This window comes from Melospiza melodia, chromosome 14 (genome assembly GCF_035770615.1).
Source record: "Melospiza melodia melodia isolate bMelMel2 chromosome 14, bMelMel2.pri, whole genome shotgun sequence".
Taxonomy (NCBI): Eukaryota; Metazoa; Chordata; class Aves; order Passeriformes; family Passerellidae; genus Melospiza; species Melospiza melodia.
Window position 1 is genome coordinate 10832013 of NC_086207.1, and position 25560 is coordinate 10857572.

Consider the following 25560-nt stretch of genomic DNA (forward strand, 5'->3'; position numbering starts at 1 on the left):
GAAAACCATGAGGACCCACACTGGGAAGCACATGTGGCATTTGAGGCAAAGACCTGAAAGTGCAGCTTCCCAGACCCAATGTAAGAACCATGGAGAGGAGCAGAGCCCACCTCCCCTGGCTGGGCAGCAGTGGGATGGCAAAACCTCCTTGGCTTGGGCACAGGAGAGAGCTGACCACCTGAAAAGCCCATGTTCAAATGGGCTGTAAACAAATCCAGCGCTGACCACCTGAAAAGATCCCCCAACCTTTGGATCATGTTGACTTTCTTCATTTCGAAAGAGAACAACTGTGATCAGAGAAACTACTGCAGAGCAAAAGAACTGGCATTAAAGGCTTCAAGATAATTTCCTCACCTCACCCCTAGACATAGCTTAGCAGGGTCATGGCAGGACAGGTCAAAAACAGACTGTCACTGTGGGATGAATGGAAAAGCAGGATCACCCCTTAGGAACACTCCGCAAATTGACCTTGGACTCTAATTTACAAACAAGAGCTCTGTCTTTTGCTCTCAAGTGTAGCCCTTGAGCTTTATCCCAGGTAACTGGAGATGGTAGAAGAGAAGCCATTTAACCTCTTCATCTTTAAATCACGAAGAGCCAGCAGAAAGTGGCAACACAGAGAAAAGCCAGGGAGTCATTGAAGCTACAACATGAAATGAAATGAAAGAGGAGGCCTTATGATTGATTTTAATAGGTTTTGAATTAAGCTCTTGAAATTGGAGAGCAGAACTGAAGAGATGCACAGATGAGCAGACTGCATGTCACCACTACAGGTGATATTACCAATTCCCAACAAAAAGCTGTAGTAAAGGGCATGTCTGAACACTCTGATGGAGGTACAAAGTGGGAGATATATTGCAGTTATTCAGTTCTGCATTCTTTACTTTATTCTCTTTTATCAAGATAAGCTCAAGCCACAGAAATTGTTGAAGGGCTTTGACTTTCCTTACACACCTGCAAGTGTTCATACATTTCCAAAGAAATATTCCCAGAAAAATAAGTGCAGTTTGCTGTTAACATTCTGGGCTGAAGGCTTAGCATGGCACACAGCCACACTCCTCATCACACAGTTTGAGGCCAAACTAATCAATAGCAGGTTCTTAATGCCAATGAATTCCAACCAGCAGCTTGTTTTTAAAATGAAGTTACTGAAACAGAACTAAATATTGCCTAAATCAAATTAGCTGCAGTAGCAATAAATAATTAAAGTAATAAACTAGTTCATAAATAGAGAACATAATTTCATTAATTTTACCACCATGTACAGCAACATCAATATTGCAGCGAGATGGAGTGCAGGGAGCTAAGGCAGTTTTGCATCCACACACAGGCAGCACAATAGCAAAATGATTGTATATACATAAAAATCAAATCCAAGCAGTAATAGAGTACTTTGGAAGAATAAGTAGCTGTTGAGAGGCAGATAACTGGCTCCAGCAGGGAGACACTGTGTATTTGAAATACATTTTGCAAGGCTGAGGGAGAGATAAGAAGGACAGAGCAGGATGAGTTATTTGTGGCAAAATCTTCACTAGCTCTAGATAAAGCACAGTGCTCATGATCTATTCCTGCTGATGCCACCATGTGCCCTTTTCTGTGTTCCCCATGACCACAGACTAATCTGTAAAGACTTCAGCCTTCTCTCACCTCCTACAGGTAAACAACCAGGAGCAAAATCCAGGACAGTCAGTTCTGAAAGTGGGATGAGCTGGTGGGCTGCTGCCATGCCCTCCTGGTTCAAGCACTACTGCATTTACACTAAATGCATGCACAGGCTCATGATCCCTGCACTCCCAGGATTTGGGGTCCCTTGGTTTAACTGAATGAAGGATCACAGATGGCCATGAAATAATGACCTTTTTTTATTGTCTGAATCTCCTATTTGAAAGAAAAAAGCAAGGGTGCATACCCGTATTCTTTCATGACTCTGGATCACATGTACACATCTGCTTTTTCCTTACTAAACCAAAACCTTTAGGGCTGAGTAAGATCTGTTCAAATAATGAAATACGATGAGAGATTTTGCAAATGTCAGCTGCAGAATATTGCTCCAGTACTGTAGTATTAACAAAGCCTTGCTCTATTCAAAGAAAGTAGTTACAAAATAGCAGGATAACAGTCACCTCATGCTGTTGAAATGTTTATCTGTTTTTAAGGGAGGTAAGTGCAGCCCTTGCAATCTCATCTCTCAGTGGAAAGCACTGCCTTCCCCAGAGACAGCTCTGAGGAGCTGCTTTGCAGAGCTGTGTATTACAGAGTCATTTGGGGCTGGTCCACACCACAGAAATAACTATCCAAAATAATTCAGCACAGCTAAACAGAGCAGTCATACCCACTCTGACAGCAGAGCTCTCCTCTAAAGATAATTCACCTCCAGCACCCTTAGTGCTACTTGTTAAAGGCAGGGAGGGTTTCTGGAGGGGCACAGTGATGTCTGACAGCCAGAGGGGTGCTGCTCTGGGAGGTGGTGGCTAGGATGTGAAATCCTGCACTTTTTCTTTTCTTTTAAGCCTGCCCTTGCTTCAAGAGAAGCTCTGAACACAAACACCATGAAGGTTCTCTTTCAAAGCATGCTCAAGCAGCAGCACAAACCAGGCATTTCATTGTTATTCACTGCACACAGCCCCATCCCTCTGTATGTTCTGTATGATCTCTCCAGCCGTCAACAAAACGGGAGAGCAAGCAGCTAAAGGCCAAATTTGCAAACACAGCCAAGCACACAAGTCCCACTGCTGCCACCAGAGACACACAGCGAGCAGCATGGGCTGGGGGGAGTGAAGGCATCTCAGCAAGCAGGCCTGGCCCACAGCAATGCTGCAGGGTCATGGGAAGGAGGCCCTGACTTCCAGGGAGATCTGGGGCAGAAGGACAGTTTTCCATGCAGAAGTGAGGCCAGCAATACCCTGTGGACCAGAGCACATAGCAAGCTTTCAGCATTGAAAGGATGCCAGCATCTGTCATGGCATGCCATGCTAAAGTGCCCTGTGTTTCACTTTAGAGTGAATTTAAGGATGTCAAGCTTTATTCTTGTGAGTTCTTCAACAGGAAAAGCACTGGAAAGCACCAGAAGCACCAGGAGCTGCCTGGCAAACAATTTTTGCAGAAAGCAAATCCATCTCCTAGCATCCTGCAAGTCACTGCCTCAGCTCTGTAAAGTCAATCAGGTGGGTAAAGCAGACTAGACCTGGGGCTTTTGCATTCCCAAGCACTTGCTTCCCTTTTGTTCCACTCACTCTTCCCTCTCACCCTTTCTAATTGTTACAGGATAGAAATTGAGATCTCCCTCACCTTCCTGCACCTCCCTCCAGTTTTCCTCCCTGCAGCAAGCAAAGTCCCTGTCAGCCTTTTCATTTTGGTTCTGTTTTCATGGGGGATCCCATCAACTTTCCATTAGGACTTAAGACTTCTTCCTTCCAGAGAAGAGTTTTGAAGCTCTTTCTTAAGAGACTTGAAGAATTCATTCCCTGCCCACCTGCACATGATGCAGTATTGCAGAGCAAGCACAGTAGGAACCAGAGACACTTCAAAGAGGTTCCCAAAGATATCATGGCCCCATATAATTTGATATTTAGCATCTGACAGTATCAGGCACACTTTAGTCTGAACTATGTTGCAGAAGGAGCCCTACTGGATAAGGGGCCAGAGAAACAGAGCAGATGATGCCCTCACCAAGCACAGTGGTCCTCACTGTAGCCTTCTGATGGGTAAATCCTGGTCCTGCCGCACACCTGTCCTTCTTTACATCCATCAGTGGGGGACAACAGCCTGGATGACAGCCTGTCCACCCTCCTGTCTCAGTAACTCCAGTAAGGGAGAGATCCTGCACACCTTGCAAGGGATGCTGCTGAGCTATATTCAAACCCCACACACCAGTACCAGCAAGTTCTGACCCCACTACCACAGTGGCCCCCAACCCATCAGTAATTTTAGCAGCTTTCTGTACCTGGCTCTGCCACTGACTCACAGAGTGTCATCAGCTGAACCTGGGCAGAAAGCAAAGTACATTGCTGACATACACACACAGAGCTTTATTTTAAAGAGACCAAAATACTTCAACCACCCCACGCAACAGTTCTAAGTTTACCCAGTGTTATCCCCACTTCACACATGAGAAAGGTTACTTGCTATGATTAAGATAACACAGTGACTTTTAGGGTAAAAAACCCAACAGCCAATAGAATTCAGTATAAAGTGCTGAAATCCATCTGAGAACATACATATAGTCAATATAAATATAAAAAGAATTCCTGGTATTTTCAAAATTGTGTGATTAGGAGTTAAATTATTACTGCATCCCAGTCACTTGATACATCCACAAGGGTGTCCAAACCCATTAAGACCCAACAACACGCTTAGTAGTTACACCCTGACTTGCAAAGTAAAGCAACTTCTTGCTGAAATAATGCACACAAACCCAGTAAATCCATACACTCAGCACCAGCAGGGTTGACACAGGATAAAGCATTGGAGCAGCAGCATCCCAGAGGAGCCAGCATCCCCCTGTTGCTTTCCCCAATGCTATGCCTGCTTTTCCACTCACAGCTTGTATTTAGGTCAATTGATGTTACCTTTGCTTTACACCTCCCTCACTGAAATCACGACAAAGGCAGAAAATAGCAACTGAACGAGGTTTGCATAGAGAAATCACTGAGACTAACTAAGCTCCAGGAATCAATAAGACTATTTTTAGTCACTCTCATAAAATTTCTTCTTTGCTTCTGCTATTGGAAGTACCAGAATAGAGAATGGAACCTCTTGGGCAACAAGAGTTTAGTTCACAGTGTTTTGGTTTAGTTCACAGTGTTTTGGTTTGCTTCCTCAAGAGCTTTAGTAAGACATGACATGTCAGGGATGGGGTCTTGGCTCATGGCCTTCAATGATCAGCCACTTTGCTGTGCTCCTATTCTTAAAAACAAAACACAAACAACAGCAAGAAACAGCAGCAGAAGCTCCTTCCTGTGCATTTTCCTCCTCCAGGTGATACACTAAAAACATGCTCCACATTAGTCCCACCTGGAGAGGAGAGCTTTCTTCTCACCATGTAAAAAAACCTCACATTCTCAGACAAGTAATTATGTAATTACACAAATAACTGTGGGACTCCATATCTCACTAATACCAACCCAGCTCACTCAGAGGATCACATCTTTCTTGCAAATTAAAGACAGCAATTCAGAAGGAAATGCTAAAACCTACAAAACCTACATTCCAGTGTTGCAGGATATTCTGCTACTAAAAGTTTCCTTCTTGCCTTTTTTTCCCAATATAAGCACACAGTTTTAATTATTTAGAGCTCAGAGTCAATAGAGCTGGATCAGCAACAATGACAGACTGCCACTGTCAGGCAGGGAGACCTAAAGGATTCACTAACACTGTAAGGAAAAAGGCACATGATGACTATCATTTTAAAGGATATTGACACTTGCGATAGTGTTAAAAAGTTAAATATTATCATAATTAGTTTTCAGCTGATTTTATCTCTGAAATCACACCAGCTTTGGTGATGTCTGCACTCCAGTGAACCTTGTTTTCATGTGTTTTTTCCTATCAGAGGATACAGAAGAAGGAAATCTGAAGGGGAAAAATGTATCACTGAAGAAGAGATCATCATTTTTTAACTTCTTCTATCAGACTTAATTCCCATTAAATCCTGAGCAAGGTCGCGGTGCAAGAAGCAAGTAGAGAATTGCAGCTAAACCCCTTGGTGCCAGCTGCAGCCTGGCTGCACCCACAGGCAGAGGGCTGGGATCTGGGAGTGCAGCATCACACCATGACAAACGTCATCTGCTCTAAGTATCTGCTCCATGAATTTTAATTTCTATCAACCCAGCTCCCAAATAAGGTCTAGCTCAGGGCAAAATAACATCCCAGACAGCTAATGCAGAGATTGTGCCACACTGGGCATTCAGCTGCAAACCCCATGGTGTCATCCACACATGAAGCACAGAAACAGAGAAATGTTTAGGTTGGAAAACATCTCTAAGATCACTGAGTGCAACCATTGACCCAGCAGTGCCAAACCCACCACTAGCCATGTCCCCAAGTGCCACATCTACACACATTTTAAATCTGTCCATGAGAATGTGGGCTCCACCACTGCCCTGGGCAGCCAGGGCTTGACAACCCTTTCAGTGAACAAGTTTTCCCTAATATCCAATCTAAACTATTTCATAAGACAGCATGAAGACAGCAGCACTCCTTATGGCATACATCATCCCTACACAGATGGAAACTTTGGCCCCACTCTCAAGAGGACAGAATGAAATCACAGCAGGACTGTAGGGGACACTCACAGCAGGTTGGCCACATCCATTCCACCACCAAGAAAATTCCAAAATACCAAATCTAAATTGTAAGCTAGAAAGTAAATAAAGGAAAAAGGTAATATGCCCATCTCAAACTTCACTGTCATCCTCCCCATTAAAGTGTACCTCCAAAGCTTTTGCTGCCAAATCACACTCTTATCTAAGTCCTACAGTCATCTAGCATCACAGGAAACACTCTCCAAAGTTATCTCTATTTTTTCCTTCAAAAAGGAAAAGACAAAAAACCAAATAAACCCAAAGGAGGTAAGAATGGGGGACCTGAAAGCCATTTTTATCTTAATAGCTGGCAAACACACATCATCAGATGACAATAACAAGTAAAAAGACTGTGTTTACACTAACCTTAAAACCAGCAAATTCTGTTTAAGTGTAAAGGGAGTGAATTCACTATCTGACAGTTGCCATTAACATTCTAGAACAGATGAACAGTTACTGAGCTCAACAGCTTCCCACATTTCTCAGCTGGTCTAGTAAAAGTTACTTCTTCTCCCTACAAACCATGACCTTCATATTCTAGTGCCTGATAAATTAGCAGCAGAAAACAGATTTTTATCTGACCTTAAAAAAGAAAGCTTGTGTGCTCTCTCAAAGACTAAATGAACCTTGTGAAACAAAACCCAACCCTTTTAGCTTTAGAAAAATTTGCCTGTAGCTCATGCATATGTTCCTGGAAACCTCAGACCTTCTTTCTGTCATATGGCATTGCCTGTAGGAAACAGGGGTAGTACCAGCAATTTTTCCAGTAATTAAGAGAAATACTAACATAGTATAGTAGTGTTTGTGGGAAATAACATTTATTTTTAGTGCAGCATGTGTAGCATCAAGTAGTAAGGAATTTGTTCCACTGAAGATCTAGACAATGCTTATCCTCATATCTGTTCATGAAGAGGCAAAATCTGAACTCATTCTTTCTTACCAGAATTAAAACAAACAAAAATCCTAAAAGCCTCTGTTGTATTAAGGCAGCACAAATCCTAGTTTTAATAATTATTAACTCATTTGATCTTATTCTCGCTCAAATACACTTCATCTATAAGTAATGCTAGAGGGTGCCTGTTTACACATTGGAGATGGGATTTTGCAAGTGAGCCAAAAGGATCTAGTTTGGGGTTGAGTTTCTGCCTGTTTATTTCAACTGCAAACCCAACAGAGCAGTTCTGACCAACCACCTCTAACTCCTTAATGACCTAAAGCCCTTGGAGCCCCCAAAGACAAGCAAACCCCTCACCCCAGAAGCGACCAGCCAGCATGGGTCGGCACAGAGCTTGGGAGAGCTCCCAGGAACATGGCAGTGCCAGGTTAATGCCTGGATCCGATGATCGTAGAGGCTTTTTCCAGCCTTAACAATTCCCTATTTCTGTGACCACATCCCCTTCCAAGCCCTTGCCAAAAGTGCAGGCTCGCAGACAAAAGCTCCATCCGCACAGCAGCCGAGGAGAATTTTAAGCCAGCAAAGGAGTGTTTGTTTGTGCTAAGAAAGAGATTTAACGTCTAAATTAAATAAGTGCACTATGCTTAGCTCCCACTGCCAGAGCTGCTGGATATTAATGGCTCTCCCGCTGGAGCCGGCTGTCCCTGGAGAGCCCTGCTCACAGCAGCCGTGTGCTGATCAGCACATCAGCAGCGGGGGCACGCGCGCACAGCCGCTGCCCCCTCCCTGCTTCCCCCCAGCCTCCTGAAAGGAACTGCTCTGCTGCTCTGACAGAAACCCTCCCATCCCCGGGGAGTGCACTGAGAGAGCCAACAACAGGTTTGGTTCATGGAAAGTCTGAAAATTATTGCTGCGAAATCAGGAAAGTGAAATGGAAACTCCACTGGTAGAGGGCCGGGTGAAAATTAGCACCTGGATGCAAAGGAAAATAAGCTGGATACTTTAAATTATTTTCATCATCGTTCCTGTTGTTAAATGAGAACAATAAAACATGTTTCATGATGTAATTCCAAATACTAATTGCTGTGACATTTGAAACTGAAAATAATCCCACAGGTTGTTTCCCAAAGAGAAAGAGATCCCTGCGCTGTGCAGAGGTGCTCAGCGAGGCCAGCAGCGCCATTCTCCCGACAAGAACGGCCTCTCACCCTCCAGTGAGCAAACAGCATCCTGAAAAATAATTACATTAGAGCTTCTGTCTGCTGGAAAGGCAGAGGGGTGAAAGGAAAGACAGAGGGCTGTAATGATTATTTCTGTTTTAGAATACTAGGGGGTGCTCAGTTAAAGATGTGTGAATGATGATGGGATCATTGAATCAGAGGGAACACAGCCCAGATGTGATGAACAAGGCCTGATGAACACGCTTCCTTTGAGGAGGGAATTGCAATGCCCAGCACACAGATCAGGCAGGACTTGTTCTGGTGGTGTTATTTATATTGGGTGAACATTACAAGGGTGAAAGAGTCATTCTCAGCATTGTCTCACAGTCAATCAAGAAATCGTTTTCAAGTTCGCTCAGAACACAATTACTTCACCAGCACCTCCACACTTCCCAGGACTTGTTAGGATGATCCAGTGATAATACAAACTCTGTGACTCACCAAAAATGATCACTTAGCCCTCTCTCTAATCCAGCCAACCTGTTTGGAATATACTTACAGGTGTCATCCAAATGCAAACTTCCCATGCAGGAAGCATTTATTATAGATCCCAAAGGAAAAGAGCTGTCTCTCCTTCTTTACTGCTACCTTTATGTGAAGCCTGAGTTCTGACTGGGACACCTTGTAGTACTGAGGAGGAGTCAGGGCTTTCTGGATAATTTAATGTACTGGTAAGGGCTTTGACTTAATCCATGTGCTCTGCCTTACAGTAAAGTGTTGCTCCTTACTGGTTTTGAGACTCCCAGCCCACTAGAACCTGTTTCAGTCCTCTATCCAGCACACACACTGCAGCCCTGGCTGGCCAGTTCATCATCATGATGGCAAAACCCAGCTTGGTTTTACAAGCATGTAAGAACCTGCACTTCCTTCCTACTTCCCTATGACTCCAGCTGCTCATTCCAAAACCAGGAACAGGCACACTAATCCAGCCACCCTGAGCAGTGAGACCATGAACCCCTCTGACAGACCCTCTCAGGGTCTCATCCTGTCACTGCTGAGGGTTAAAGCATTATGACAGAGTTAGGAGAATGAACTTCTTAATTTATCAGAATTTCTGTGGGTCACACAGTTATTTAATCACTGCACAGTGCTCAGATGTAGCCTGGATCCCAACTCCTGCACACCCAGGAAATCCCATCAACATCCAGGAGTGCACACACAGGCACCTCCCAGGCTGGGATACCCACTCCAAGCACAGCCACCCTCTCTGCTCACAAACTGGTGTTCTCCCATGAAAATGTCTCCGGCAATGGATCAGCCCTCCCTGACGCTGGTGCCAACACAGTTGGACACGTTGGTAAGAGCAGAGAGGCTGCACAGGGCTGCTTCCAATTTCTGGCTTCACTGATTCTATTTCCCAGGGAATAAGGGTTGCCACAATGTTGATTCTGTTAAAAGCAGCTGATGAACTTCTGTATTTAACAGGCAATAGGAGTTCAAACCTAAATATGGCTATTATATAATTTACGGAAAACTAATAATTTTTGAAAAACAGTTATGGGTAAAGAAGAAATAAAAACCAGGCTAATGAAAAAACCTAACTTCAGTAACTGAGAGACAAATGATTCTTTAAAGCATTCAGATATGAAAAGTAAAGAAAAAAGATCCTGTTATAGGCAATTCACATCATAGAATTTCAATGGGAAAAGCAAAACAACTAGAGGCAGGAGCACTGCATGCCACTGTCACCTACTTTGCAGTTGCAATGAGAAAGTAAATTGAAATCTTGTAAGAAGTGACAGTTTGAAAAATTTCCAAATCTGCAGATGGAAAACACAACACTTTTTTCTTGTATTTTTTTATTTTCCAAGCTAGAGTATAATTTGATGCTATTATCTGCTGGCTGTGCAAGATAGATTTCAGCCTTTGCAACAACTATTGTGCACACAAACCCCAGAAACAGATACAATAATAACCAGACATGGTCCCCTGTGCTGAACAAATTTAAAAGCCAAAATCCAACTTATGCCTTTGGAAGGAACCAGCTTTGAAGTCTACAGGTCCAGAATCACTTTGCACATATGTTAGTTTCATCCTGCTTAAACATGTTACTGGATGAGTTTCGTGATACCTGAAATGAGTCAAATAGTTTTACACTCAATTAGGAAAAAAAACTGGGCTGATATTCAGCCCTAATGACTGTCACATCACTGGAGACACTTTATCAGACAGAAATTCAGCAAAAAGAAAGCACATCTTAACCTCACTAAAATCGAGAGAGTAAAAAGAATGACAAAAAGACCTATGAGGGAGAGGCAAGGATAATAATGAGGAGGAGATGAGGATAAAAATACAAGGATCACTCTCATGCTACTACATAAACATACAGTGCCCATTATGCTATGTGCAAAACAACAAACCTGCCTAATATTCTTCAAAAATTCTCATCAAATACAAGCAAGCAGCATGGCATAGATAAATAACTCCTGTCTCATGACAAACAAGGAAATATTTATGGAAGACTATTAAACTTGGATTACTGAGACCTTGGAGCAGTTGCACAGTGGCCAATCAGCTCTGTTGACTAAATACATATTTATAAATGCTTTACTTCTTTTATTTACCCAATGGCTTATTCATTCTGTTCTGGTTTTATTTGGGTCTATCAAGAACAGTAAATGTGCAGTTAGATGCATAATAAAAACTCCTTTAGAAAAGTAATTACATTACCTTATACAGAGCAGATTTTTCTTTCCCAAGCACCATGAACTGGACCATTTCACAGGCTCCTAAGTTCTTATTAAAAATATACTGACACATGCTAATTACTGAAATGAAATCTTGCTTGGAAATGTGAAGTCCAAAAGGACCATTTACACACAAAGTGGGGCTCTCTGAAAACCACTCACTTAAGCAGAGAATGTGCTCTAACAGCAGCCAGGGACGTGGCTATGGCCCCAAACACCTGAATGGTTCATTCTTCATATCCTATTAGGAAGGAATTCTTCCCTGAGAGGGCAGGGAGGCCCTGGCACACATTGCCCAGAGAGGCTGTGGCTGTCCCATCCCTGGGAGTGTCCAAGGCCAGCTTGAACATGGCTTGAAGCATCCTGGGATAGTGGAAGGTGTCCCTGCCCATGGCAGGGGACTGTGGTGAGATAACCTTTCAAATCCCTTCCAACCCAAACCATTCTGGGATTCTGTCATTCTGCTGGATTTGGCTAGAGCAGGATATGGTGCAAGACCATAACAGCCCCACAGTTAAGCACTGCAAGGATCACTGATGGCCTCAGCCACTGTCCATGTCACCTCCAGAGCTCCCCTGCCTTAAACCACCCTCCCAGCTGGGCAAACCCAGTGACAGGCTCAGCACCTCCATCTCCACAGGCTGAGGCCGTGACCACCTGGGAGTAAGCACCTGAACTAAGGGAGCACAAAGAGGGTTATTCCTCTCTTATTTTTAGCTCATATTTGAGCAGTGAGTTGAAGCTCCAGTAATATTACCCTAATTGCTCTGCCTCACAGTTAAAGCTCAGTTCAGGAAGAAATGGCATGTTGAAACCTGTTAAGTCTGAAATTGAAAATGCACCATGCTCTTACACATATTAAGTAGACTAGTAGCACGTTCAAAAATCATGACTCAAAAATCTGACTGGACCCAGAAGGGATCCTGGACTTTGGATCTTGTTTGAAAGTCTGAATTTACTAATTTTTCTAATAGCTAAGACATGCAGGATAAACTGATCTGTTAGACAGTGTTTGCATATTACATTATATTGCCATTACCAGAAACATCTGCTGCCAGCTTTTTATTCAACCCTTACAAATAAGTTTATGTTATAGCTGGTCTGAAAAATCTGGGTGTACAGTGCATTTGCACCTTTCAATATCATGTACAAGCATCACATGTGTGCTCCATATGAGAGGGGCTTCCACATCATGCAATGCTCTCTGTAACAACAGCATTTCACCAGAGTTATGTGGCTGGACACAAAAGTAGAATTTCATAGAAAGAACAATGCACCACTCAAAATAACCAAATAAATCAAATCCAACATGACTTCAAACCTCACTGTATTTCAACCTGGCTGCTGCTAATGATACTTAAGTCAAGAAAGGCCCATTTGCCTAAAAATATTGGTTCTCTTATTCTTAAAGACAGGCTATCTTAGAAGACCAGTGCAAACTAGTCCTGCTTTACAGCTCTGGGGCAGCTGGAGAAAAGTGCTTTGGAGCGCTTCTGAAGATGAGGCCAAAACAAGGTTTGTAGGACAAAGGAGCATCTTCTAAAAAACTTCTCAGTTCATATTGAAAAAGTAGAGAAGTTTGTGGACTCAAGGGCTGACTGAAGCCAACACCACACACAGCTTTTTCAGCTGCCAAATCAGCAGAGTTTGTTCTGATTTCAGATGGAAAAAGAGAGATGCCTTCAGGCACATCCAGCTCCAGCACTCTGAACTGGGGATACTTATTTATGATGTACAGCAGTATGGAGTACATATATATGTTATTTTGTATCTCCCTGTAAATCCTCAGATGGTCTCATAGATTTCTGGCTCACCTCCATCTTCTCCCTCTTCCCACACTGGGAACTGAAGTTGTCCACTTCCTAAGCTTGTCCACAATCTGCTTGATCCAGCTGCTGCTGGGAAACAGTCTCCTGATTTCCTGCCACTCAAGAAATTTTCACTCCAGCTCCTTCAGGTCCATCAATCTGCTGCTCTAGCAAAGCCACACTCTATTTTATTTACTTACTAAACAGTCATGTCCATTCTGCCATGAAGAGAATTCATTCCTCCTGCTGCCCCAGAGCACTCAACTACACAAACTGATGGATCCATTTTACAGAAACCTTAACTCTGCAAAGCCACTCGGTCTGCACCAGTCAGAGAGCTGGGCATGCAAGGGGTTTGCTGTGCCTGTGGCAAAGCTGGGCTAAGCCATGGCTGCATTCACATTTTCAGAAGTATTCCATCTCTGTGAACAGTTATTTGTCAGCCTAATATGACCACCAGGACCAGCTCTGTTTGGTTCAGGAGCTGCTCAGAAACTCCCTGGCAAAGCTGCAATTCTCTGCTCCTCATCCCAGACACATGTGCAATACAAACAGCAATAGTGACACTGCCCAGGAGCATTCACATTCCTGTTAATTTACTGCTGTGCCCAGCACTGGCTAATGTGTTGATTATTTGAGGTTCTTCCCCCTCCACAGGGTTTTACTCTCTTTTTTAATTCCTGACACTTAAGAGCACAAAATATGCCAAGTTATAATTAAACACCACTGCTGATAGGTGTGTGGGAGCAAACAACTTTGCCCTTTCCCAACTAGGGCTAGGCTGTTCAAGTGGGATGAAGTACAAAAAAAATCTGAGAAACTGTCGTTTCATAACCTTGGAAAACAGGCACTAAACATCAGATTAATATCTTGACCCAAACATCCTTCCCTGAGTAACAGATTTCAAAGCATACATTGTCAGTGAATGGCAAAGCCAGAGATAATAAAATTTTCTGTGAAAAAATAAAGCAGCTGAGATGGGCAGAGACAAAAAAATTTGCTTGAAGACCAAGTAATTGTTAAAACTAGTATAACGAAACATGGAAAATATTCCAATTTGTGATTCAACAAAACAGGGATTTTTAATGTAAAATCTGTCCTTCAGACTTTGGAGGAATGTCCTGAAATTCAGCCAGTGTGTTTCTGAACACCCAGCTGTGTATAGAGCATACACATACAAATATTTACTTTCATATTATATCATCTGGATGTAACTGAGATAGCCAGAAAACCAAGATCCTGGTGGCACAGTTTCTTCTAAAGAGCAACATAGGCACAGCTACTGATTTTTGGAGGGTTTTGACGAAGTCATAAGGAAAAAAACACAGATTTTTTCGGATTCCAGTAATGGGAAAAAACCAACATAATGGGAAATTAATAGGTGATTTACTACAGAAGTAATTACAGCTGACCACTTTGTGCTCCCACAGGATTTCAGGAGAGTAACTTATCATTACTGCCAATTTTGGAGTGCCTGTCATCTTCCATGGAGAGGCAAACATTTGAAGTGGGCGAAAAGAAAGGACGGAGTAAATAGAATTTCTGAAGGGCATTACTGTTTTATAACCATGAGTCAGTTTTTCATGTAGGATATAAAAATTGATGTCAAGTGGAGAATAATGAAATATTTCTTAAGCTGTTGGCTGGATCCTCTACCATTGCTAATTGATGCAGAGATTTTTCAATAAAACTCTAGCAACTTGAGAAAGCTCAGGATGTACTACAATCTATTGCTCCACATTGTGATTAGGGATCACAGTGTGACAATGAGGATTCTGTATCTGCAATAAATATATACAAATAGGATATCCACAACACAGAGCTTGTGAAAACTTCAGACAAGTGTCAATTCAAAGAAGTTTTAATTCAAAGCAGATATTTAAAGTTTGTATCTTTATGGCAGTGTGATGTCATCTGTCTGAATAAATCTAGAGTTGCATCTCATTTAATAAGATTATATGGTCAGAGCAGAAGCAATTTACTTGAACATTTCTTGGCTGAATGGTTTCAAAAGCATCTTTTGACACTAATTTGTTGAACGGATGATTGTGAACAACATAAAAACAAATTAAAAGTTTTAAGTGCTTGGGTTAGGTTCTCAGCTAGTAAAAAGCAAAGGTGGTCCATTAATTCAGCAGAGCTTTGCTTATTTCTATCTACTGAAGACCTGGCTCTTTATGCTTAATGTGACTATACATATGCTTGGGCACAGTTCTACTCAGCAGACAATTTGTTCTAATACTCAGCATCCTTCAGCCCCACAGTACCAGCTGAAATGGGAACATTTGTTAGCTCCAGAAGTTGCAGAATTAGTTCCTGTGTCCTTGCCATTAAAATAATTGGGGAAAACACTGGAGGTTCTGTTCTGCCAGACATGGGGAATTTGATAGACACAAATGTATGTGGCTTTTACATATATAAGCTGTATGGCGTAATTTACAGCAACAGGTAAGTATTATGCATTCATGTACACTCATTACGCAGGGAAAAGTCACCAATCTTTAAAATTAAACCCTGCCACTGTCCAGCCTAATGTCTGCAGGTGCTCTCTACAAGCTTGGTCCCATTTCTTCCAATCTAACACACACCCTTCAGTCTCCCAGTTTCCTGCACAGGGATTTCCCCTCAGACTGTAGATTTTAGGAAGAAATTCCCCCCTGTGAAGGTGGTGAGACACTGGCACTTGTTTTCCAGAGAAGCAGTGACTGTCCTATCCCTGCAAGTGTCCAAGACCAGGCTGGACAGGGCTTGGAGCAGCCGGGGATAGCAGAGGGTGTCTTTGTCCATGGCAGGAGGTGGAATGGGATGGGCTTTGAGGTTCCTTCCAACCCCAACCATCGTGACACCTCATCCTTTTCACTAAATGCCTCTGTGTCCACATGATCTGCACAAACTGCTGCTTTTCCCAGCTCCCTGCTCCTGTTTTGCTCTTCCCCATCTGCTCTCCTGCAGTATTACACTGCCCTGGACAGCAATGAGGAATGTGCAGGCTATTCCCCTTTTGGCTCCATTCCCCTTTCCTCTGCACTAAGGGCAGGAAAAATTATCAAAAAATTAACACAAAAATGAGAAAAAGATTCAGTTAGTGAAAAAAGATCTGCCTGCCCAAACTTCCCCTGTGATTTTAGTTCAATAGAGCAATAGAGAGGGATGGTATTCAAATCCTGTGCTTGCTTATCACATGCTGGGGTTTCTTGAGCTTGTGTTTTGAGATTTTTTGGCTGGTTGGGAGTTTGTTTGTTTTCAAAGCACAACACCAAACCTGGCACCCTATCCCATATATTCTGGTTACCATTGCATGGGCATAATATGGATGTTAATATAATATGATCCTCTACAGTGGGTCAATTGAGTGACCAACTCAGAGGCAAATTTCAAGTGAATTTAGAAAAATATTCCTGCATCTTCTAATCAAATATCAGATTGAGGGTTTTCTTAATTAAAAAATTATTTTTAGTCAAAAAGTGTAATATTTGCACACCAGTTAGACATCCCAGAAACAAAATAGTTCTGCAGCCATTTCCATTTCAATTGAGAAGAAAATCAGTCTCCAAACATCACTGAGAGGTGGCTGCCAGCTGCAGTCAGGGAAGCTTCTCTCCTCCATACCACAGCAATTAAAAGATCATGTAATTACTGCTGATCTCATGCCATGGAAGTCAAAGGAAAACCATTCATTGACTGTAATGGGCTTTGGAGCAGGTTCAGAATTTCTCCAGCATATGTAATCCTGACACTTGGAAACCAAAACCTCGCAGTTTAACTACACTCATCCACAACTAAAAAAAAAAAAAGTGTTTTCATGCTCAACAACAATCAAGGCTTTGCTCCCTTTGAAAGAAAAGCATCTGCTTTAAATCCAAAGGATTCAAACGTTTTGTCCCAAAATAAAGAAAAATTCTGAAAAGTCTAAACCAGGATTGCCCCTCCTTTCACCAGCTCTTTTTTTAATCATCTTGGATCATCCATAAGCCTGGGATAATAAAAGCAGATACAGAGTAAATCTGCTGAGCTCCCACATTTGTGGGTGTTTCTGGGAGATATTTTTTAGTTTTTCAGCTTTTTAAAAGAAAGCCAAAATTTCTACCAAGGGAATAGAACAAGGATAAACCCACAACTCCCAATCTCTTCCAATCATCTAATTTCCTCAGGTAAAAACCATTATCTGCAAAAATTACCATTTTTAGGGGGAAAAAGACTTCATCAAAATCACCTCAAACCATATCACAAGACTTAGAAGAAATCCTTTTGTGTGCATAATAAACATTCTGACCCTCCTGTTATTTTTTTCCTGACACCAAATGATATCTGCTCTGTGCACATTTTAATAGTGAACAGGTTTCTGAAGGAGCCTTTAGTTGAATTATTTTATAGGCACTATTGAGGAATAACTCCAGAGAGGAAGATACTTAAACATTGCTGAAAATCCCCAGGTAGCTCTGCAAATCCACAGGCTTTTGTTATCAAGAGGTATTTACCATGTTAGCATTTTCTTGACTTTTGAGGAGTTTGCAGTTCTTCAGACAGGCTTGATAATCCACATATTGCCTTGCTGGGCATAAGCCAAATTTATCTACACATCTTTACTCCCCTAGTTTCCATCCCCTTCACTCCAGCCATGGATCTAAGAAGCTTCTAACAGAAGTCCATTACATTGAATTCACTTCCGAAAAAAAAAAAAAAAATTATGGTTTTACCCCTCAAAATAAAAGTTAAGTCTTGCCCATCCTCTGGAAGCAGTGAGAAATCAGCCTCACTTAGCCTGGAAATTTTGTGCCTTGAGGCACTGATCTCCAAATTCAGTTATTGCTCTGCAGTAACATTCTCCAAGCACACAATCTGTAAACTCAAACCTGATTTCAAGAATTACTATCTTTACGCTCTCATATGTGTTGGTTACTTTCACTGTGAAGAAAGTCTTGGAAGCAGAACTCCTATCTGAAAAAGGACTGGAGGTACATCCACAGGACTGGATCCAGTCTCTGTGCCCATAATGAGCTGCACCAAAACTACAGCCAGGGCACGACTGAAAAGTGTCCACACCCACAACACCAAGAGGTTTTCTGCACCCCAAAGCAGCCCTGACCCACCCAAGAGCCCTCCTCAGGTTCAGACTGAGGGAGGTAAAACAGAGCTGGATTTCTTCACGAAGAGTGGCAGAAGTTTGATCAAACACACACATGCACTGGACGCCTAAACCAAATAGATTTCGCCTTTAGCAATAGCTGCATTTTTAATTAATTCAAGCCTCTCTGCTGCCTCAGCCTCACAGAATTAAAAAACCCCAAAAACTACAACAAAAAATTATTTGCCCAAATGACAATTTACCCTTGGACCTGACCTTCTTTGTTTATGCAGTAAAACCTTGATAGTTACAACCCCTTCCCAACATATGGGATGCCTGAAACAATTCAAGAAGCTCTGGAAGGGAGCAGGGAAAGCATTAATCCATTGAACAGCAGAGTGCCACCTGCTTCACATTCTACCAAGACACATGAGGAAAGCAACTGCCTGATCCAGAAAACATCTGCTGAACAAAATCAAAATTAATGATAACCAGAATGAGCTCTTTGATGGCCGATTCTCCCCCAGCTGCCAGGAGCCGTCAAAGAGCCTCTCCTGGCAGAAGGCAATTGCTTCTGAGGCAGCAGAGTGCCCAGGAGCTGAGCTCAGAGCACCCTTGGGTGGAGCTGTGATGAGCAGAGCTTGGAGAGCCTGCTCTGCACCTTTTTCTCCCTGAAATTCTCCAGGGTTTGAGTTTAGCACAGAATGTTTTGGGTTGGAAAAGAGCTTTATCCAGTTCCATCCCCCTGCCATGCCTTCCACTGTCCCAGGGTGCTCCAAGCCCAATGCCACTGTAGGACATGAAACAACACAAACACACACACTGCTGCTTTCAAGGTGAAGAAAAGGGAAATTATTATCTGACTTCAACATTTATAGTTTTCTAAAAGTGACAGTGGATTGGAGGGTGAAAGTGCCACCTCTCCAATGACACTGGACAAACCAAGAGTCCATCAAATTTCTCTTCTTCCATAAAAGAATGCAAAACAATGACTGATTTACAGGAAGTGTGTGAGACAGTTCGTTACAAGAATGTAAATATCAGAAGGCTTAGCAAATCTTTTAAAATCAGAACAACAGCCCAATCCAGCCTGGCCTTGAACCCTTCCAGGGATGGGGCAGCCACAGCTTCTCTGGGCACCCTGTGCCAGGGCCTCACCACCCTCACGGGGAAGAATTCCTTCCTAATATCTAATCTAAATTATCTTCCTTCAGCTTAAAGCCATTTAGGTGCCCTGCCAGCATCCAGACCTTGACATACACACCCAACACACCATCATGAAATTCTGGGCTAAAATAGCAGCTTCTCATTGGGAAAAAAAAAAAAAAAATGCTACAATTTGCAACACTAAGAACTGTCAGACAAGCACCAGGCACAGACTGTTGGAAAACCCACAGCAGCACAACCTTTCAAGTGTGTGAACTCATGCTTATTTTAAAAAGTTACTGCAAGATACTCAACACCAACACACACACTGAAAGAAAACCAGTTTTCCTACCTTTTCTTCTTGTAACTTCAAACCTTCTGGAGTCCTATAAGGAAAAAGAGAATTTTTTGTGGTGTTTTTTATTAAATGCAAGAATTGTTCAAAGGCAGGATGAACAACCCCCCCTAAAAACACCAATTACTGACCCGGGGAAGCATCTGTGAAGCTCAATACAATAACTGAGGAGCAATTACAAGCACACATTTCAGTTTGTCCACAGATATTTAATGGATAAATATAACACCTAAAATGACTCATCACTGTGTGATAAATTACATTGTAAAGCACAACATTTGTCTTGAAAATTGATTTTTTTTCCCCCTCTCTTTATGTTAAAAGGAAGCAGTTAGGAGGGTTATTATTACTACACCGAAGATTTGGGCTGAGGAAGGAGAAACCATTACAGATATTTTTAGCAGAGACTTCTGCAAATATCTGAATAATTTCAAAGCCACTGGACTACTCATGCTGAAAGTTGAGTGCTCATTTCAATCTATGCACACCTACGTAATATTTTTGCATATAATTTTTTTTGCATAATTTTTTTGCAAATCATTATAACAATCTCTAATATAGAAACTTGTTTTAAAACACTGTTTCTAAAGGTATTGCATTCCCAGGCAACACTATCTGCTTATACTAATGGTGAGACTTCAGAGGAATAAATATTTAATTCCACGCAGTAACACTATTTATGGGTTAATTACAAATACGTCCGAATTTCCATCATTGGAGCTATTTCTTGCAGCCAGTATTAGAACTGGAGGAATTGTGGGGACCATCTGGAGTGCTTCTGTTATGAGAGAGGTGGGGTTGTTCAGCCTGGAGGAGAAAAGGCTCTGGGCACCACAGGCTGCAGGTCCCCATGGACTGCCACAGAAATGCCTTTTTCTGCCTCCTACCCCCTTCCAGAACCTTCTGGAAAGTCCCAGGGCAGGACAGAGGGACAGCTGAGGTCTCCTCCAGCCCATGGGCCACCTCACATCACCCATGGCCTGCCCAAACACAGTGACAGTTTGTACTGTCCTTTGTCACCCCCTGTGCAAGATGCTGCTGCTCCTTCCTTCCCACAACCAAAGCTGCCTTCCCCAAAACAAACCTTCCACCACATCAGAGAAGGATCAGAACACCAGGAATGGCCTACTTGGCACCCTTCAAGTCAGCTGAAGGGGATAATAAAAAAAAAAAGGGTATTTGCTTATAAAAATACTGTCATTATTCCCTGTAGGATAGCACCTCAGTGATCTTCAGCAATATATAAAATGGCATTCAGGATTAATACAGACTTCAAAGCATTTATCCTCTTTATGTAGCAGAGCTCTGAGCTGTGCAGGCAGTTATACTCCAGGGACCTCTCTGAGCTTTTCAAAATATTAGTTTGAGAGGTGGGGCATGGGATAAAAAAACTCAGCTACAGCTGCTATCATTAGGCCTGTGTACATGCAATATATGCAAAAGAGAAGAATACTTTTAAAGTTCCCCAGAGCCCCTCACACTAACAAGCTGTTTGAATTCTCTGCAGTTCAAAAGCTTAGAAATACTAAAACTAATTACAACTATTATATTGATCAAAAGGAAATAGACTATCAAGGCTCTATTAAACAAACATCCAAGTCTCATCTCACTTTTATAAAATGCCCTTTTGTTATTTCCATGTCTGCACAGACATCATGAAAGACAAAGGATGGTCTTCAAAGTTTCCCTTCTTTTATTCTGCTCCCCTTATAATTGTAAGCTCTGATGAATATAAACTATCCAAAAAGAAGAAAAGCTTGTTAGAACTGCAGTGGGAGAACACGAGGTCAGGCTGCAAGGCACCACTTCTTGTTCCTGGGAAAACAGCAGCACTTGGAGTGTCCCCCAAAACATCCCTTCCCCAGAGGAACCCCCATTGACACTGAGAATGCTCACGATTTCAGGAGGGTAGACAAAAAAAAAAAAAAAAAAGGGAAAAATGCCTGGCAGCCACAGCAGGGCTTAAAGCACAGTACAAAAAGGCAGCAGCTCCAGGTAGGCTTCTCTTGAAGATGATACTGATCTCAACTTAAAAAAAAAAAATCACATAGAGGTTTCAAAGATTTTAATAGTGTTACCCGTAGAGAACCAAACTATTTTGATAAAAATGACACCAAAGTTCTTGAATGCATTGCCTGAGGAATACTTTCCTGCAGAAGCCATAAAGCAGATGGTTATAAATGAGACTTATTTCATGGGCACCATTTAATGACTGCAAATTCCTTTAACTAAAAATCTAATTTTATCAGAGCATAAATCATCTGCTTTGAAGGAAAAAACTGTTTTGGATTTTCCATTCCTTCTAAAAAGCTTCTTCATGTACTGCTTTAAATAGCATTTCATTAGAGCAATACAACAGTTTTATTTGTCAAGGTTCACTTTTAGCACCTATTTCCTACTTTTTAATGCTAGTCAATTGAGTACAGAATGAAAGGTCCTTCTGTTCTGTATCTGAAGTACCTAATCACTATGTGGAAATCAATGCAGTATGTTTGCTTCAGGATTGCCTTTCACCAGACATGTAGCTACAGAAAAATTGCATCTCCAAAAGACCAACACCCCAGAGTCATCAGGTTTCTATTTCTACCTGGATTAGGAGGGATGAAAATCAAAATCAAATAGAGTTCAGCAGCTGCTGTCAGACTGCTTCACTGCCCTGTAGCTGCAGTGTGTTGTACCAATGCCACTTACCAAATTTGTTGTACCAACACCTGTGTGAACCTGATGCCATTTAACAACTGCTTTGCACAAAGCCCTTTTCTGCTCTTACAAAAGGAATGCCAAGGCATAATATTTGTTTTATGTTAGATCTCCTGATTAATGATGAGTCATGGGTCCATGGATGAGCAGGGCACTAATGATAAATCAAATTTCATTCATAACAAACACAGAGCATTGGGAACTTCATTGTGCAGAGTTAAAACACAACATGAGGGAATACACAACATGAAACAGTGCTTGGCAGCCAGTGTGCCACAAACAGGTTTTCCTGTGGTCATTAGCAATGGATGCAAGCAGCAAAAGCACTTTGGGGTTGTTATGTATGGAACCACAGAATGGTTTGGGTTGGGAGGAACAATACAGCTCATCTTGTTCCAAACCCCTGTCACAGGCAGGAACACTTTCCACTAGGTCTGGTCAACCTGGCCTTGAACTTCCAGGGATGAATTCAGCATTGAGAGATTTTCACATGGCTGTGCATTTCCCTGTTTGTTCCTGGCCTCTGATCCCAGTAGGAAATGATGCTGAGCATGGATCACCAAAGCAGATACCAAAGAGATACCAACTGCAAAAAGCACAATATTCCATCAGATAACCTTGCAATCGTTTCAGTCTCTTGCCCTTTAATACTGATTTAGATTTAGTAAAAATGCACCCCTTTTTACAACCAAAATTTTATATAGGAGACTTGGGAAAAAATAACTCCAAAACTTACCAAAAAAAAAAAAATTCAAAGAAACCCCACAGACAGCAGCAAAAAACAATAAAACAATTAATGCAGCAGAAGAGGAGATGCAGAAGAACAGCTAACACTCCAGATCCACAAGTTCCCTGCATTGCTGGCCTTACCAGACCCTTTGTGGGAGACAAGGCAGTGCAAGCAGATAAATCAAACCCAGTCCCTGCAGCTGGGCTCCTGCTGGGTCTCACAATAAATCAGATGTTACCTCTGCACACTCCAGGTCTCCAGGGACCTGCTCTCAGGATCAGCCTAACTGCTGTACAATTTCTAAATATACAGTCCTAACTCATTTAGCAAATTAATAAAGAAGTGGCTGTTCCTATTAATAGATTAGCATGCCATGGATTTTTTTCCTCCCTTCAGAGCCTTCTCCTCCTTATGTCCAGTGAGGGGTCATGCAAAGAAGAAAGATTTGGATCAGATATTAGGAATGAATTCCTCCCTGTGAGGGTGGTGAGGCCCAGGTACAGGGTGGCCAGAGAAGCTGTGGCTGCTTCATCTCTGGAAGTGTTTAAGGACAGTTTGGATGGAGCTTGGAGAAACCTGGGGTAGTGGAAAGGGGGTAGATTTAGACAAGTTTAGACCCAAACCAAACCATTCTATGAAATGACACTCAGTATAGGGCTGCTGGGACACTGCATGGAGACTGAAGCATCAGCACAGTATATGACTAATACACAGCTTAGTCTGGCAATCAGCATTTTCTCTCCTTTTTTTTTTTTTTTTTTTTTTTTGATCAGGCATGAGGAAAAAATAGATCACATGCTGCTGTTTGGAGAAAGCTTGCTATCAGTGCAGACAGTGGCAATTTAGATTTGTACTGTCTGGTATGAACACAGAGGAACTCTGATGTCTCACATCACACAGCATCATCTGCTCATCCATACGGCAGCTAATTGAGATAATTACTGCATCTCTGATTTTACTCACTATTAGCTCTGGACTCCGGATGAGAAACCCAGGTATTGCTCCATAAATTTCCACATTGTGATGGGGAAGCCCATGGGACAGCTGTTTTAGAAATCCCAAATTTGTGGATATGCTCTTTCTAATCTAAAAGCTGAGAATTGCCCTGCTTGGTGCTCAAAAGTACTTCAAGTAAAACTGTCTTCCTTTAAAAACTAATGCTACAGCCTTTGTTTCAAATGGAGAATATGCTACATTTGGAAAAAAAAACTGCTCAGCATTTAGTCTTTTAAGGCAGAGTGGCTTCTGAACAGAATATCAAAGTTTAACCCTCTATCGCATCATAACCAAGTTAAGATTGACTTGATTCATTTTTGCAACATGATTTACTCTGGTCTTATTCTCTTCTTCAGAATCATACCAGCATTTCCCCATCTCAGTATGATTTTTCACAGTTGCTCAACTGTGACATGAGAAAAGCTTCCTGAAATTTGATTCCTGCAGTCAGCGAGTGCCACAGCTCAGCACAGAGCCACGAGCCCACATCCCTCTGCTCCCAGAGACAGCATCCAAGCATCCAAAATCCAAGGTCAGTAACACCCAATGCGCCACAAACTGCTCCATGCAGCAGCAGGGTTCTGTTCTCCTGGCTGGGAGGTGACAGCCCCCAGGAAATTGGGCAGTGAAGGAGCACCATGAGCTATCTCACACTGCATCCTAGCAGAAGTTAAAAAAAAAGAAAGAAAGCAGGATTTCTGTTCTGTAAGGGATGGCAAACAAGTGGGCTCCATCTTCAGATTGTGCTTTAGATGCACAATCTTGACAATCCCTGACACTATTGAGACATAACTACTCACATAAACCAAAATTCTTCTAATTTTCTGCTGTCACTCCAGTGTACAGCGCCTGCCTTGTTCCAAATTTCACATTTTCTAGTACTTCAAGAGCATCCTGTAAGATACAACATTTATTAAGCCCTCTGAGCACACAGAAGAAAGTGGAGAGGGAGGCTGGGGATGCAGAAGAAGGACCTCAACACACCTAATATAAATATTATCAAAACATTCCACAGCACCTTGAGCTGCAGATGCTGTGGTAACCAGCACTCAGAGCAAAAGCTTCTCATCTCCACGGGGACAAGGTACCTGTTAAGATTTAGGATGCTCTACAAAAAAGCAATTACTGCTTGTTAGAGATACCACATAAATGCAGGTAAAAAGGAGTAAACTATCACTACATCCCAAAGTGATAGAAAAATAAACTTAAGTCTTGTCTCCCTGTAGTTTCATTAATGCTTGAAGCAGCAGCGGGCTGTAGCACAGTATAGATTTAAATTTAAATCTGATTTTCTTCCTTTCTCCAAACTGAAAAGCAGGAAGAACACTCAAATGGTAGACAATACATTACTATTATTAACAATTAAAATAAATACCAGGATATTAGATCTTCAACTGTATATAAAATTTATACACTGTGCCTGTTTTACTCCAAGCTCATCCTCTGAAATTGTGTCTGAATTAGAAGCAAAAAGCTTTTATCAAAAAAAGCCTTTGCAAATTTTTAACTTGCTTCAGAAAGAAATCCCTTCCTAGTCTGTCAGATTAGGAAACATTACTTTGCTGGGGGAAGGAGCCCAAAATCATCCCTATGAATCCCTTGCTGCCCAGAATAACCTACTGTCATCTTCAGATGCAGCAGTAACTGATGCATCAT

At 42.0% G+C, this 25560-nt stretch overlaps 1 protein-coding gene across 4 annotated transcripts in view; it reads right to left on the reverse strand.

Moving 5' to 3' along the window:
* Positions 1–25560, reverse strand: part of FSTL4 (follistatin like 4) — a 301128-nt gene that overhangs the window by 173785 nt on the left and 101783 nt on the right. For all 4 annotated transcript variants that reach the window (XM_063168677.1, XM_063168673.1, XM_063168676.1 and 1 more), the window contains one exon: positions 19476–19509. In XM_063168677.1, coding sequence (XP_063024747.1) covers positions 19476–19509 — 34 coding nt within the window. The remainder of the gene's footprint in view (positions 1–19475; positions 19510–25560) is intronic.